This window comes from Diorhabda carinulata, chromosome 1, assembly GCF_026250575.1.
Source record: "Diorhabda carinulata isolate Delta chromosome 1, icDioCari1.1, whole genome shotgun sequence".
Classification (NCBI taxonomy): domain Eukaryota; kingdom Metazoa; phylum Arthropoda; class Insecta; order Coleoptera; family Chrysomelidae; genus Diorhabda; species Diorhabda carinulata.
In genome coordinates this window covers 14,659,365-14,677,158 of record NC_079460.1, presented here as the reverse complement: position 1 = coordinate 14,677,158, position 17,794 = coordinate 14,659,365, and the positions used below count along the sequence as shown (strand labels likewise).

The window sequence follows — 17,794 nt, the reverse complement described above, 5'->3', positions numbered from 1 at the left end:
CGACGCCAGTTGCTGACATAATAACTGGGACTATTTCCACATTTTTGCTGTGTCACATCTGTTTAATCTCAATTGAGATATCCGCGTATTTTGCCAGTTTTTTCTGGTGTTTGTTGAGAACGTTATGAGTGTTCGGTATAGCTATATGGACAAGGACTGAATTGACTCTTCTATCAACCACCACGATGTCAGGTCTGTTATTCGTTACCTGTCTATCGGTGATAATGGACCTACTGTAGTAGAGTCTAAAATTGTCATTTTCGAGCACCTTCTGCGGCTGGTACTTATAATACGATGTATACGTATTGAGAAGACTGAACTTGTTGGCCAGTTTCTGGTGGATTATGTTGCACACTTGGTTATGCCGGTGTAGATAGTCGATATTAGTTAACATACTACAAGCAAATGTTATATGTTGGTTGGTCTATGATGTTTGTTGGCACTTTCTGCATTTGTCAGATTGATAAGGATAGATCAAAAGGAAATAAAAATAAGGAGACTTGGTACTTACAGTTATCTGAAGTCCTGTCCCTCGTTGAAATGTAGATTTAGTGCTTTCGTATGGAAATACGTAGTCGAAACTTCTACCGCACTATGCGTGAAAAATCGCGACCGCACTAATCCGAATTATTGCGCCAGATATAATTTTCGGTGCTCGAACATTATTTTTAAAAATTTTCATTTAATTTAAATAGTAACACAAAATTATAATAATTTTATGTTGTGGAATGAATACAATTAATCTCACGAGCGAACTTATTAATGTTCAACTCAAAATTGTTTACAATAATCTTATTTTTGTAGTAAAATAAACGCTGACACATGTTTATGAAATATAATCTTTTTACGTTTTATTTTTAAGAATGTTCTCCATATAACTCGATGGGTTATTTTGTTTTAATACTCATATCGTGTATTTTGCTGTCCTGTACCAAAAAAATGTCGTCTGACAGGTTGCAGTAGGAACGTTTGTAATACACATAATTATTTAATCTATTTTTTTGGGTACTTTGAAGATGATATAAATGTCGAACCAGTGAGGACATTTTATAAAATTTTTAGATGCAAAATGCAACTTTGTATTATATAGACAATAATGAAATTTGCTTTTTGAATACTAACTGTATTTTTGCAGTAGATTTTGTAAAAACCAAAATTTGTAATTTGAAGTTTCAGTTTTTGCAAAAAATTGGTTATAATTAATATTCCAGCGCGTTTTACTTAATATATTTTCTTGTAAGCCATTAACCTCTGAATAAAAAATGAGAGATAGATTTGGGTTTGAACTTGCTTAACATAATGGAAAAACAGATCTGGGTAACTCTTCTGTTTTGAAAATGTTAGATCTACAAATAAATTTGTAATTATTTACGATTTGGATTTCTAGGAATAAGACGGTTTCTTGTGATACATTTTATTAAACATCTATAGTACAAATAGATCACCCACATTTTGATTAATCTTTAAACAAAATCAATTTTGTTGACTTCTTACAGAATTTACTTTTAAGTGACACAAAGGAATATTTTTTTCGGAAATGTTCATTGAGGAGGGAAAGTAATTTTAATATGAATAATATAAAACTATTACTAAGAAAAGGGGTGCAAAGGATTTTTTTATGTAGCATATTATGATGCATCGCAAGTTCTTGATGCTGTAAAGAACAAATGTGGAAAATTCCCTTCTATATAAATCGCTATGGATACTCAATGAATGTGGCTTGAAGAAAAAAGTTCATGGGTCTTTATAAAAGTTGTTTTTTTATTAATAACAAATTTGATTAGTATATCCGACATTGATTGGTTGCCTATGATGTAAGACAGAAAGTGTAACAGGTAATAAACGTAAGATAAATATCAAATCGTGAATACATGCCTAACTTTTTTTCCCTGACATGTCTTGTCATTATAGTGTAATGACATTTGCTTTATCATAAATCATTTATAGGATTGCTTGTTTTTTCATGAATTTTTATTTTAAAATTTATTATGAAACGATTATTTATCATAGTAGCAGTTTTTCTAACTATTATTACTACTACACGAGCTAATGAAGTATTAGGATGTGGAGGGTTCTTGAAAAGTCATGTTCCCATCGATTTTTCTAAAGTGGAAATTAAACTGTATGTATTTTCATTATATAAATTAATTATTTTAAAACTTCTACCTTTAGGATTACTAAACAAGGAATTGTCAAAGACAAAACCACGGCAGCTCCCAATACTGGATATTATTTTGTTCCCTTATATGATAAGGGAGAACTTCTTTTAGAGGTAATTGTTAGATATAATATGCATATAAAAGCTCTATTTTAGCAACGCAACGCAACTTATAGGCCCATTGGCGTCACTCATATATTGATGATCCTTGAGCTCTAAGACAATATATAATTATGCCTCATTGGCTTGATACTTTTAATTTTTTGAAAATTTTTTTATGATAAATTGTCTATTATGGTCATAATATGTTTCTATATCGGCTCTATGTGGACTTTCTTGGACCTCAAGCACTAAGCATCACTTGACTGCACACCTGATCTGATCCACCTCTAAAAAGTTATGTTTTAACGAATTAGCTCTTGGGGCACTCAGTAGTATAGTGATTAGAGTGGCCAGCTAAGTTAGGTTTGAGGCTGAAGTTGTGGGGTAAGAGAAAGCAATTGGAATATCAACTTGAAGTATGCCCAAACAATAAGTGTAACAGATCACCAAACACATGGCTCCAAGCACTGATATTCACACTGATGAGTGGGCCTCATACTTTGGAATGTACAAGATCATGAGATGAACTATGTTCATGAGACTGGGAACCACATGTAGCACATGCCAATTTGTGAACCCTCAGACAGGTGCTCATACTCAAGCTATTGAAGGAAGCGTTTGAAACATGAACTAACTGATAGGGGCTAGAAATAGGATGACTTGGCCATACAAATGTGCCTATATGTCTGATATGGAGATGTGAGAAGAAGAGGAATCGACATATTTGACCAGATGTAACAGTACATAAAAACAGTATGTCTGTAGACAATATTTGTGTGAAGTGTAGTACTGTGACTGTTGTGAAAATAGTGAAATCCCTTTTGTTTCAAGTTAAGGTTAGGTTGGTTTATGCTGATATCATATTCTATTAAATTTGATTAGTTGGTTTTTGTGTTGAAGTGCAGCACCACGAAGATACATGTCATAAAATAAATTACTAAGAAATTTTTAATTGGCAATACTAATGAATTAATGAATTGAAATGAAAATACCTATGGATTTAAGATATTACTATTTTTCATTTTTTATACTCAAGATATTTGTTATGATAATTATCTTCATTATTATTGTTATTAATATTTGTATTTGATTGATTTAGTTGAAGAGTAAATTAAATTGGACCAATATTCTAAAGTTAACTTACATTTTATACTAAGAATAACTATTTAATTTATTTAATACTCAGATGTACTTGGTTTATTGTTTTTATCATGCTTTTTATTGTATTTTCAATTATCTACGACATTGAAATATAATTTCTTATAGTCACAGGTGATGTTATAAATTTAGTGATTTTCTTTAACCAACCGTGGTCGATGTTATTAGTGACTCCGGTTGAAAGATGAAATTATGATTAAAATTGAGATGGTAAAGTCAAGGAATCATTTATGTCTATTAATCCAGTAAAATCATTTGTGTAGTTTTTTATTATAATACTAATTGGATCAGATGAAACGTAGACATTTTCAAAAAGGTCAGATATCTGGTTGTGGTCCAATATGAAAGGAGGATTCTGTTCTGAAATGACTTTTATAATTGGTTCCATGAGAATTTCTGTAGAGATGTCTGGTTTATTTTTAGGCTTTTTACTTAGCCTATTTGGTTTGGGGAAAGAAGGTTTCTTAGGGTTCTCTGGTTTAATTCCTTCTGTTTGAGGGGGAGGCATAATTATTTGCTCGTAGTTGCGTTTGGTGATGTTTTGCGGAATTTCTTTTATGTTTATGGGGGGTATATTCTGGGAATGAGGTGTTATAGGGGTTTCTGATGGGATCTTGGTGTGTGCTTGTGGAGTATTGGCTTCGGTATTTTGGGGCTGCTGGGAAGGTTGGGTGGGGTTTTGTGGTAGTTCAGTTATTTGGGGTTCTTTATAAATTTGTAATTGGGAGTTTTACAGTTTGCTGCAGTATGACCTCGTTTTTTGCATGTAAAACATAGTAGACGGTCTTGGGATAGGTAAATTCTGTAGCTGGTGTTCTCGTGTGTAATCATTAGACAGTCGACTATTTGAATTGTGGATGGTGAAATAAAGTTTTGTCTTCTGAAGCTGTAGATGTGGTTATATTCCGGAATTGTGGAGCTAATTTTGAGGAAAGACATTGGTGAGAGTGTATTGAGACCTATTTTGTTAAGTTCATCGATAAGAGCTGAGTGTGGTATGGTGGGGAATACATTTAAGAGTATTAATCTTTAGGAAGGTGTTATAAGCTTTTGGGCTTGGATCGAAGTGTTGTTGATAATGATCAGCCCTTTATGAAAGGTCATGAAGCGGTCTACAGTATCTTCATTTGGAGGTACATGCATATTCTATTGTTTGACAGCCTCGGTGTGAATAGTATATTTTTTAGACCGATTAGTTCTCCAAGTGATATCAGGTAATCTTGAATTTTCAGGTTATCAACAGCTGGAAAAACAATTGCTTGATGTTTTGTAGGAAATTGTGGTTGATTAAGTATAGATGAGTATGTTTTTTGTAGGGTTTATATTCTGAGAGCTTCTGTAGTCAGAAGTCCCAACATTTGTATTTTACATCATTACTTTTAGAAATATTTCCGCTTTGATTCGAGAGTGCGGACCTGTTTTGGCACAGGCCACCTCATATCAAGTTGATAAGAGCTGCGAATTCTTCTTCCAAACCGGTGTGGTGTAAAATTGATATAACAGTGTGTAACAAATTCACTGTTTTAGTATGAATGTATGAGATTCTACTTACAGTAATGTCTCTAAAAGATTCTATCTATAGTTTCATAGATTTTAGGACTGTGATAACTATCGATAGTTATTTTTATAGGAACTGACGTTACGGTTGCCAGAGCCGGTTTCAATACACTGATTACTTTCAGCAATATATGTTGTTTCTAAAAATAGGCTTTTTTGTAATCATTTTCAGTTGTCAAAACTTTGGCTGATTCATAATTCATAGAATGACGTTCATAGATACGGCTGTGAGGATTTGAAATCACTTTTGTGAGAAGTTATCGATTGGTTAGTGTTTTACCTTTTATTTTAGTAAATATGCATTGATGTGTCAAATTTTGATTTTATATATGGTAAAGGTGTATAAATAAATAAGATAGAAATGTTGGATTTGCCTTTTGATTGGTATGATGTCAAAGTGACTCGTATATGTTATATAGATTTTGTTTCAGAACGGATACGACTTTTCATGAAAAATTTTCTAGAGTACTGTTAGGTTCTTTTCATGAAACAAAGGATTTTAAATTTTAAGGGCTCTGATTTTCATCTGTTTGATAAAATGAATCTTAGTGTTACTGTGATGATATATCTTCTAGAACTTATAGGTTTCCCATACCAGTCAATTAAAATATTATTCTCTTCGTTTCCAATTAATTTGTTGTTTAGAAAAGGTAAGGATTTTTCAACACTCTTTCTCTATATAGTGAATTGTATATAAGCATCAAAACTATTGAAGTAAAGTAGCAAATTGTCAATTTCATTGTATGAAAGGGATAAAATTATATCATCTACATACTTTTGCATGAAGAATAGTTTGAAATATGATAAAAATATTGTTTATATAAAAAATTTATTATTTATTAAATTAATTAATTGAGATTCATGGTTTGAAAATTCATAATCAAATATTAAATTCGTCTAGTTCAAAAAAACAACTTTCAAAATGAAATGGGCTATGAATTTAGATTTTGTTATATTATGTATTTTGTTATTATGTTACTATAAACTTTTTACTTCTTCGTCCTTTTTATATATTTTTGTTGTTAAATCAAAACGATTTATCAACAAAAATATATAATTTTATATCATAATTATTTTTTACATTCACAAAGTTTTTAATTTATATTTATGACCATAATATAAGTTCCTAGGTGAATACAAATTTCAAAAGCTTGGAATATAAGTTAAAAAGTGCATACTTTGATATTTTATTGCCACAAACCCACACATTAATCTTCTTTATTACCAAGATGGCAGAAATTCATATTGATATTAACTTTGAGAATAATACTGTTTTTTAGCTTTCTCCGCCACCAGGCTGGAGTTTTAAACCAAAAAATGTAGCTCTGTTTATAGATGGGGATACAGACTTGTGTTCTCAAGGAACAGATATAAATTTTGTTTTTCAAGGATTTGGAATAACTGGAAAGGCAGGTGTTTAAAATATAACAAATTGCATTTATTAATCTTACAATTTAGTGACAACAAATTCTTACTTTTCATTTTATAGGTTGATAGTTTTGGTAGTGAGCCTAACAGTGCAGGTCCTAAGGGTGTAACTATTCAACTGGAATCTGACGGCGAAACAAGAACAACGTTTAGTGATAAAGATGGAAACTTTTTATTTACGCCAGTATACCCTAAAAATTATAAAATCTCAATTTCACATCCCAAGTAAGTAACGTGTAACAAATATGTAAAAATCTAAGAAAAGATATTTAGTTCCACTCTTAATGGTTTTAAAAGGCGAAACTAACAAAAATCTTCATTTGTGTATTAGTATATGTCGTTTCTTAGGTGGAAGATTTTAAAAGAATCTGTACAAGTCACTGTTGAAGAAGGCAACACAGAATTGCCAACAAACAGTCTTGTTATACAAGGATATGATGTAATTGGTCAGGTGAAGAGTGATGGAGAGTTTGTTAAAGATACCATTGTGGTACTTTTATCTAAACATGTAAGAAATTTCAATTCAAATGCATTTTTTTAAACAAGCTTATCAATCTGCTAAGTTGACTACTTTTAAAACTATGTTGTTTTTAGCTAATTATACATTTTTATTTTTAGAAATATCCTTCCATGATTACAAGCTGCAATGAAGAACCTTTGCAGGGCTTTAAAACTGAAGATAATTATTTGTGTCATGTAAAAACAAAAAATAATGGTGAATTCTTATTTCAAACGTTACCTAATGGCAATTATTCTGTTGTCACTTACAACAAAAGACAAAATGTTTATGTTATACCAGAATCGATTCAATTTACTATTTATAATAATGACTTAAATCTGGACAACCACTTTGAGGTAACCAAATATACAAAATTGTTACAATTTTTATGAGTTTAAACTGTTTTCCGAATTTTCAACATAAATTATTGAATTGATTATCATCAAATTTGAAGGTGGAATTGTGATACTATTTTATTGAACTATATAAAAATGCAGTTAAATCGGATTTCCTAATGATTTATCTTAGATTGTAGGATTTAGTGTATCAGGTAAAGTGTTGAGATCTAAGGATGCTGCTCTAGCTAATGTGAGGATATCATTGAATGATCAAGAATTAACAAAAACTGATTCTAAAGGTGTGTATATATTGGAAAAAGTTAAAGCTGGAACACATAAGATCAAAGCAACAGCAGGTAAGTATTTCTAATTAATGTTTTTATTACTGAGATTGCTTAGCAGCAATTTTGTTCTAGAAAATTTCCTCTTTGATGAAGTATCAGTGTCCATTGATCCATCTATTCCAGAATTACCAGATATCCTACCATCAGCCTATAAAGTTTGTGGTACCGTGACAAGTGATCATTCACAGACAATTATCTTTGCCAAAAGTGGTAGTGCAACATTAATTCAATCAGAATCTTCGCCAATAAATGGCACATTCTGCGAGTTTTTATCTCCTGGAAAATATGAAATTAGAGTTGTTGTCGGTGACAAAAATAAAGAAAAAGGACTTCAGTAAGATCATTTTCAACACAGTTCTAAATGAATAGGAAGAGATCAATTTTAGTCAATTTTTCAATAATTTATTTGTATTACAGATTCTATCCTTTGGTTCAAACTGTAGAAGTGAGTTCCGAAAAAACAGTGAATATAGTATTTTCCCAATTGAAATCTACTGTTTTTGGCAAAGTACAATGCTTGGTACCAAATGAATGTGGAAATCTGTCAATTGTTATGAAAAGCGGAGCTGATAATGAACATATGTTTAAAATAAAGGGTTAGTATTTTCCTTCTAATGTACTTGAAAAATGGATGCCAAAGGCACTTACAGTTCAACTAGAGGACTTCTAAATTCTTTTTAATTCTTATGAATAATGTAAGACTGTTTATAAACATTCTAACAAAACTATTATGGTATTTAGATGGTGTTTACTCTGTAAATGATGTATATCCTGGTACATATGAAATCAGCATATTATCAAATAAATTCTGCTGGGAAGTTGATAAGCAAACAGTAGTTATTGATAGAGAGAGAGTTGAAGTTCCATCTTTCATTCAAAAAGGATATACTGTTGTTTTTGTTTCCTCACATGCTACAAAGGTAAAAATAGACTAATCTAAAATGATTGAAATCCAATGAATTCAATTTTACAAATATCTATTTTATTTTAGTTAAATTTTAAAATCCCAGGAAGTACTCTTCTAACACATTTTGATCTACCCAAAGGTCGGTCGAGCTTCTGCTTACAAACATCTGGAGTCTACCACTTCAATCTGGAAGGCTGTCACAGTTATCCTCAACAAACAATTATTTATAAAACGAATGCAGAAAGTAATGAAGTTTTTTTAACAGCTCAAAAGCATGTTATCAAACTCGGAATTCAATCCACTTCTGATCTAGGACTTGTACAAGTATCAGTTAAAATAGCAACTGAAAAAACAGAGAGAAAATTGAAGTACAATAATGGTATTTACGAATTGGATATTTTGTTGGAGCCTGGAGAAAATGCAGTTGTGGTACCACAGTCTGAAAAATTGTTTTTTACTCCCCCTATTTTGTCTGTTGAAGGAGGAGAGGATTGTGAAAATTTGGGAGTTAAATTTGTTGCTGTAGTTGGTAGGTTAAATTTCTTGTCACAGAGATATGCAAGTTTGTAAACTATTCGTGACTTTTGAATATACTTAATTAATATATTTTCCATGGCACTTCAAATAAAGGCAATCATATTTTTTCATATTTTAGGGAAACTATTTAAAGGTAAAATAATACCTCCATTAGATGGAGTTATGATAACAGTAGAAAGTACATCAGATTCAGAAAGACTCGTTATTGATACAGACGATAATGGTGTTTTCAAATTTCCTCCATTAGATCCGAATAAAGAATTCAAAATTACAGCTGTTAAAGACTCTTATATTCTAACTGGACCAAACAAAGATGGTAATTTCTTAGCTCATAAGTTAGCAGAAGTTATTGTTGAAGTTTTGGATGTAGAAAGCAATAATCCTCTATCAGTAAGTTATTCTGTATATTTCAATAATATTTATACTTATACTGGATATCCCAGATAGTCTTCAGTGATTCATTAATTTGTTGAGCCGCTACGTCATGAGAAACAAACAACCCTCTTACAAATACAAAATCTAAAAAAAGCAGATGTCATTACGGTAATCATGACAAATGTTAAAAATAATAAGTTATAAGAATCTTTACATAAAAATACATCAATTATAATGTAACTATGATGAACAATACCCAAATTAAAATCTTCACACATATAAAGCTTTTTGAAAACTATGATCAAGTTGAACTGATTATGACCTGAAAGTTCAGGAAATAATTTGGATAACATCCACTGATAGTTGGAAACTAAATAAATTAGATTATATATATATATATATATATATATATATATATATATATATATATATATATATATATATATATATATATATTATCATCTCAGAAACAGTGACTCGTAAAAAAAATATATTAATACGTTTTCTGAAGATAATTTCATGATGATCTACAATTTTTATCTAAGGTATTTTTATGATAAAACACCGTTTTGCTGAAAATCGAGAAAAACTCATTTTTTGACCTTTGACCTTGAAAAACATTTTTTCCACGCACAGAAATGATGAGGAAATTTCAAATTTTATTTTCAATTATATTTCAAGCAATTTTACTGATTTTCAGCTTGGTGTTAATTTATGTAACTTCGAATGTTAAATTGATCGGACTATCAGGTTCCGTCGCTAGTCGTACTGTAGCGGTTTCAGAAGAGATCAAGTTGCCTGAAACTAAGTTGCTAAAGTTTGACGGACTTGGCTTGAAACACATATAGCGAAAGAAATAATAAAAATTTATTTAAACAGAATCATTTAAAATCCAGATTTTACATGGATAACATTGAACATTGAACACGAGCATTCGTAGAAACATTTGAACAGTCTCAAGCAACTTGGTGAGACCATTTACATAATTTCGAGCAAACTCATAAAAATTCAACCCAAGTGTAGGAAAAACATAAATCAAATCAACATGCGACTAATTTAAATCAATTCAAAGAATTTCTAATAAAGAAAGTAAACTTGTTAGAAACAATCGGGATTAATTAAAAACAAAACAAGCAAGTCAGTGATAAACATAATTATATTAGGGAAAATCCTAGTAATTCAGGAAATTATACAAAAACAAAATTCACAATTATTCCCGCAACTTATCAAGTGCAAATTCAAGCGCAAGTTATTAATCTGACGCAAACAAAGAGAAAGTCTTAGTTCACTCAAATAAGACGAAAAATCGCAGTTTCACAGAAAATTTTCCCACAGTAACGAGACCAGTCAAATGTTGGTTTAACTGATTCATTTACCAATTTTTTTTAATACCTCACGGATAGAAAGCTTACAGTTACTTACCAAGGTTTTAATTCCATAGAAATTCTGGAATTCGGGGCTCAGAACTTTGGTCGTTATTATTTCCAATATTTATAAATTACATTGTCTTGGGATTAAATTATAATGGTCTCCTTTATGCAGATGATTTGAGGCTATATCATTTTGTATTGAACTTTACTGTTACTTACTTCAATATGATATTTATACAAGTTTTGAGTAGTGCGATGAAAATGTACTTCCTCTCAACATTTCACAATGTGATACCTCATTTTTTACTTGGAAAATTAACTACATTCATTTTAATTATCTCATATCTAATAATATGCTCATAAGGTCTGCAAGATTTTTGTGTTGCATTCAATAGAAACTTAAAGCATATATTATTAATCTTATCCTTGGTGAAGTTCTTAGAAACATTGGTTTTGTACTGAGGTAGTTTACCGAAGTTAAAACCATATCTTTACTTTTTAATGAATTCGTTCTTCCAAAACCAGAATTCCTATTTTATATGGGACCCAAGCTATCAAACTCAACAAAATAAATAATATTTGCAGAAGTATATCAAATATATGTGGGTCAAGTCAAAACACACTGTTACAACGCTTTAACATAAACTATTTTTTACCGTTTTATAACTTAATCTTTAATGATATTTGATAGAGTTTTGGAATTCTATATGTATGTTTTTTCGACCTTGTGATTGGTCCTTTAGCTGAAGATGACGTAAATAAATATCTCTGTATTTATTAGTACAACTTTTTTATTATCCTACCAAGAGATTAAAGTTACCAAGTTATTTTCTGAATCACTATGAGGGAAAGAGAATAATGGTATTATTTAAATATTAACATTTATATTTCAATTTACACATTTATGATTCACATCTACAGTTTTACTACTCCATTATAAACAAAATAGCAATTCATTACAAATATTTTTCTACTTGAGGTATGTCGATGGAAAGCAATAACTGAACTAGTGATTTTCTTATTTCTACAATGTTGGGCCGCTTTTCAGAAGTGTTTCCTGAATTATAAACTATTCCGGCTATATAAGTATATAATCTAATTTGAGTACTTATAGTTTTTCGTCTCTATTCTTCTTAAAGGCACTTATTTGAAAAAACTGCTCATATATATATATATATATATATATATATATATATATATATATATATATATATATATATATATATATATATACATTCACTCATTATTTCAGGGAGTATTACTGTCTTTGTCGGGTGGAGAGAATTATCGCAAAAACTTACAAAGTGGAGACGACGGTAAAATTTACTTCAAATCTTTGAGTCCTAGTGAATATTTCTTAAGACCAATGATGAAAGAGTACCAGTTTGAACCAAGTTCTAAAATCATACCAGTACTAGAAGGAGAAACAGTTAGAGTGAAGCTAATGTAAGTTTAATAATATAACCTACTACGTCGAAAAAATTAGAAGATTGAGACTAATTCTAAGGGACTAAATCTTTGTAAAAATAAATAAACATCCTGTCATCAGACTTTCATATAAGTATTAAACTCTATAAACCGTTTCTAAAACTTCTGTATATATAACTTTAATTTTCTAGTGCCAAAAGAGTTGCATACAGTGCGTTTGGACAAATCGTATCTTTAAATGGAGAACCTGAATTTGACATGGTTGTAGTTGCACGAGGTGTTGGAAATTGCAGTCAATATTCTGAAGAAACAACTTGTGAAAATACTGGTCACTTCAGAATAAGAGGATTGCAACCTTACTGTTCCTACAATGTTGTTGTCAAAGAAGGCTTAAGAGTTAATAACCTAATCGAGCGATCTGCCCCCGAGTTCATTGCTCTTGAGGTAAGAATATTTGAACACCACATTTTGAATTTTATTCTATATTACTTTAGGTATTTGAGTGATTTTGTCAATTTTTATAATTGGTTTTTTCTTCAATATGAAATAGTTGCTTCAAAGAGATATATGTTGTCAAGAAATCATTGATTAATTTTAAACTCATAAGACTAACGCTCGATTTTATCTATAGATATTTGAAATTTTTTCTTACATTTACCTTTTTAATAACCAATTTACAGTCATCAAACAAAGAAGATAAACTGTTTACAGTGTATTTTGAAGATAAAGTAGTCTCAGAAGATAAATTAGTTATTGAAACCTGAGTAAGACCATGTAAATTTAAATGTGATGTCGAGGTGGTAAACTACTTAATTACACACACATATGTAGGAAATAAATTACTCAATTGATAGAAAATTGTTATTGTTTCTATCATAGAATAATAAAAATCAAATGTCAAATTGACCTTGAAATTAAAGAAACGTCTTGTCTTGTCCTTCTTGTCCTTTCGAAGCCAATCAGTATTTTGATGAATTTTGTTATGGAAAAAGGGTCGCTCCGGAAGAGAAAAATAGCATTAGTAAAATTTTAAAATTTTGAGGGAATTTGAGGAAATCTGTTGATATATATTATTGATTGATATATATTTGAGTATGGGAGTGAAAATTTTGGCAGTTTGGTTCCTGAATTATAGGGAGTGATGCTGTGTTTTGGCAACCTAGGCGAAACAATTGAGAAATTATTTATGTGGAATTAATTATAAACTGAAGGTTATTGAATTTTATGTATGGGTTCCAATAAAAAGAACAATTTTACATTTGTGTCAAAATGTACAATAACATATATATATATATATATATATATATATATATATATATATATATATATATATATATATATATATATATATATATATATATAAATAAATAAAAAATAATTTTTCCTTGGTCCCTACATCTCAAATATAGCAGTAATCAATTAAATTATTTGTATTCTTATTAGAATTTACAGAATAGAGCTATATATTTCTATAATTTTCGCACGTTTTAGGTTTGAAAATTGACAAATCAGCACCTGTATTGATTAGAATTTTAAAGGTGTTTCTTATATCTCTAATATAAGTTTTTTTTCATTAACCGGTAAAGCATTTTTTATGCATCTATGTATTGAGATCTAGGATCGACAAATTTGAATTTTTGTTGTTCCGCGAATCTAGAAGTTTCGTTTCTAAAGGAACTTGTGGAAAATCCTGATAATAATCATGATTTGATTTCAGGAGACTATCGAAGTCAAAATTTTAAAAATTTCCATTATTGTGACTGAAATTGTCTTGTTTATATAGGTATAGTTATCAAAATTTTCGTATTCGTTTTTATTAAAAACTTATACATCATCATAATTAACTATCAGCAGTATCATAGTTTTCCCCAATTTCATTGTTTTCTGTATAATAATTAGGAGTATTGGGATTAATCTCTTAGTAATACTTATTTTTGATAGTCAAGTACATTATCAGAGAATTGATTTGAATTCTCATGATAATGTTGACTATTATCAGTATAATAGTCATAACTGTGATAAGGGTTGTGAAAATCTTGATTTCTGTTGAAAAATGAAAAGTTCTTTGTTGATCAAAATAATTCGTGTTGTGCCGATTTCTCAGTTGTCTCTGAGATTTATAATTTGGATTTGGTCAAATTACTGAAGGACGACATTGATTTTCCTAGTTATTTTGACTAGGTCTACGAATAGGTAAATCATTTGAACTACAATTATCTTGAGGATTGTGACTTACATATCAAGTTAATTGAAGTTCCCTTTTTATTCGTGAAATAGCCAAAATGACACTTATTGGATACTAGCCCTAACAATTTGGCCAATTTATAGATCTATACTAGTTACTAAGGTATTTAGGGTTAATGATTCTACAAGACGTGTTTGTGCTACTTTTTGATCTGTGGTTAAGTGTTGTTTAGTAATAGCTAACAGGTGATGAGTAAATATTACATATTTTGATATATTAGACGCGCGAGATATATCACCAATAAATTACGTTTCACAAAATCGTTGACTACGGCGAGATTTTACCTGACTAACGGTTTGCAGTTGGAAGTTAAGATGGCGCCAAATAGCGTCTGCTGGGAAATCTTTAACTACGGGAACCAAATAGAGACGCTCACTGGTTTTGTTTTTAGAGACTCAGAACAATAGGTTGTTTCGCCGCTCTGATGAAACGCAATAACGTCGAAACCAGTCAGTCCCTCTCCTAGCACTTGCGAACCATTAGGGATGTAGATATCTAAATGTAGATGCTACATATGCCAAAAAGGTTTCGAGAGTGAATAGAATGAATCCGGCAAAACACCCTAATCTTTGTTTTCAAAGTCGGCTCTATCATTAGTATTATTGACAATAAGAAAATGTCGTGTCTCAATATGCAGCTTCTGAATGCGGGCTTCGGAATTCTCTTAAATACAGTAATATACACAAATTTGTTTTCTGTGAATATTTAGAAGTTTACTGAATAAAATAGAACAATTGTTGGTGAGCTTAGCAATACTTTTTTATATATTCTTTCTTATTGAAATCTCATGTTTGCTTCCATCAGATTTATGACAGCTGTTGACTTCTCTCAATTTGTTCATGGTGTGTTTTCTGTTTAAATTACATGAGATAACTAATGAAAACTATTTTTTAGCAGCTATTCTATCTATGTTTTTTGCTTTATAAGTTAAGTTGAAATAAAAATGTGAATTATTCAGTTAATAGGAACTCATATTTTCATTTTCAGAGTGTTAAAGAAGATGTAAAGGATCTTCGTCTGATTGTTTTCAGCCCAGTATCACAGATGGATCTTCTCGTTAAAACATATGCTGATAATATAGATCACTACAAGTCTTTACGTATTAAACTAATTCGAGAGAATGGTTCTCCAACGGTTATTCATACTTCAAAAATTGATTCTGTCGCAAAAATAACCAAATTAGTAAATCCTGGAATATTACTTTATCTTCCTTCATTACCAACAGATGGAAAACCTTATTCTGTCCAGTTAGAGTCGTCATTACAAGGAACTCAACAGCAAATTCATTATTTTAATGCCAATGTCTCTTTCAGATATTTGGAGTTTAATTTCAGCTTAAAACATAACATATCAGATCAACCAATAAAACAAACTTCTGCTTGGAATCTAATATTTATATTTGGCATATTAATAGCTGCTTCTAACATTGAATTGATTGGAAATTTATTGAAAGAAAAATTCAACTTCAACGTCTCTGGTTTAAGCAATTACATTCCAAATTCTAGTCAAAAAACAGTAACTGATTATTATGATGATGCTCAGATAGAGCAGATTGTACAAAGTATCAACAGTGCCAAAAAGAAACCAAAATCTAAGAAACCATAGGAGAATGGACTTATCTCAGCGAAAACAATTTTAGTCATCTTTTCTTGGAATATTATTTATGATGGTTCACAAAATACTTTGGAAATTATTTTAAAATTATAATTATTTATATTTGCTATAATTTATAAACGATTTAGTATGAAATTATAGTCCCATTCATTTTTCTGAAGTGATAATTTTACAATGAACCAACCTTTTTATGGTTCCCCCTTTATCAAATTATTAAATTTTTAATATCTCAATTAGGATAATAGGGTATAAAAATATTTATCTCCTGAAATACAAATGAATGAGTCCAATAAAATAGTTTTTCGATAATTTAGATTGATAGAAATATATAGCTGCATCCCATAAATAATATTTATGTACAGAGCCTTTAGAATCAATATTAATAACACATAAATAATTCCAACATAGTATGCAGTGGTATGTTTTTGTTTATCATATTTCGTTTGCAGAAGTTTTTTCATTAAACTATGAGCTATTTGACCTTCGGAGAATAAGTTGAGAGCATAAATATTATAATAAACTATTAAGGTTTTTACAAGAGTAATATACAATTTATTAATTTACTGAATTTTCTTCATATCTTCAAAAAACTACGGGGAGTGCATTAATGAAATAAACATAATATGTATTATGTGTCCACAACAAAGTTGTACTTTTTGTAACTGTTGGTGATCTTTACCCTGAATTTTGCTATCACTAAACCCACACTCACAATTACCTTTTGTATTTAATACCAATAACGAGGTTTACGAAACATGTGTCAGAGGGTCATTTTTAATGTAGTGGTGGTAAACAATGTATTCATTATCCATATTCTGAAAGTCACGCTACTGTACAATTCATTAATCGAAAAAATTTTATACAAATATATTTCTGAACTTGTATGTCTTTTATTCAACAAAATCGAGTGTCGAAGTGATACTTTAAGTTTTGGAGTAAAAAAAGTCGAGAGCTGCATTGGTGGAATATAGTAATTTAAGAAGGTCTGCTCACATGCACAATGATAGCCAAGTAAGATGGTTATTTGTTAAGTGCATGAAATTTAATTTAGAATACAAAAAAAGACATCCTTTGTTTGATATTTTTATTCATCATAAAAATCACGCCCAAAACTTGAGATAACTGTCAAAAAAATTGAAGCGCTTAAAAGTTTAAACTACCGTAATTTTTTGATGAAATGTGTATTAAAGCTGAATCCTGAATTAATTTTTACTTATTGTACTTGGTAAAATTGTTGATTTCATATATTTATAAATAAATTATTGTTACAATATTTTTTTATATATACTTATTGCTAAACTCTCCTTGTGGCGCTGTGACGTCTAAAACTTTTGAAGCCTTTCTTAGATTGATTATCAAGATTCTTCCACTAAGTTAAATCCCAGGATTTCTCTCGTTGTGCTTATAAGACATTGAAAATTGCAGAGGACGTTTTCTCAGCTATTTCACAGAACCGGCAATGCAGGTCAGCGGTCCTACCAGTGTTTTAATCTATGGTAACCATGCTCCGTGATTGAGTCCACCTCCTTTCTGTTTAGCTGCAGTATTGTATTTCGGCCTCCCATTCAAATTGGTTTAACTCACCTATGAACTTTTTGACCATATAATTTCCAAATAAAGCAGTGGTAACAGAGAAATACTTTTGAAATTAACAAATATCTATTCAGTAGTAAGCTCTTGCAGTGGAATATAATTCAAAACATCTCTTGTTGATCCATCCATGTGCAGTGAAAA

The 17,794-nt window shown here is 30.1% G+C and overlaps 1 protein-coding gene across 1 annotated transcript; it reads left to right on the top strand.

The window, feature by feature from the left end:
- Positions 1–1,887: 1,887 nt before the first annotated feature.
- LOC130900428 (BOS complex subunit NOMO1) lies at positions 1,888–17,333 on the top strand. Its single transcript, XM_057811047.1, has 15 exons — positions 1,888–2,122; positions 2,173–2,272; positions 6,256–6,384; positions 6,465–6,628; positions 6,752–6,911; positions 7,022–7,258; positions 7,431–7,596; positions 7,657–7,918; positions 8,002–8,180; positions 8,326–8,504; positions 8,576–9,020; positions 9,147–9,418; positions 12,026–12,219; positions 12,393–12,645; positions 15,434–17,333. The coding sequence occupies exons 1-15, from the start codon at positions 1,989–1,991 to the stop codon at positions 16,049–16,051; spliced, it is 3,492 nt and encodes a 1,163-aa protein (XP_057667030.1). The 5' UTR covers positions 1,888–1,988; the 3' UTR covers positions 16,052–17,333.
- The last annotated feature ends 461 nt before the right edge of the window (positions 17,334–17,794 follow it).

What these genes read in the sequence shown, in the direction of transcription:
- LOC130900428 (XM_057811047.1), top strand. Translation starts at nt 1,989, where the DNA reads ATGAAACGATTATTTATCATAGTAGCAGTTTTTCTAACTATTATTACT. An exon ending in ACATATGTTTAAAATAAAGG is followed by an intron (nt 8,181 to 8,325) that starts GTTAGTATTTTC and finishes TATGGTATTTAG; the next exon opens with ATGGTGTTTACTCTGTAAAT. An exon ending in ACAGTTAGAGTGAAGCTAAT is followed by an intron (nt 12,220 to 12,392) that starts GTAAGTTTAATA and finishes TTAATTTTCTAG; the next exon opens with TGCCAAAAGAGTTGCATACA.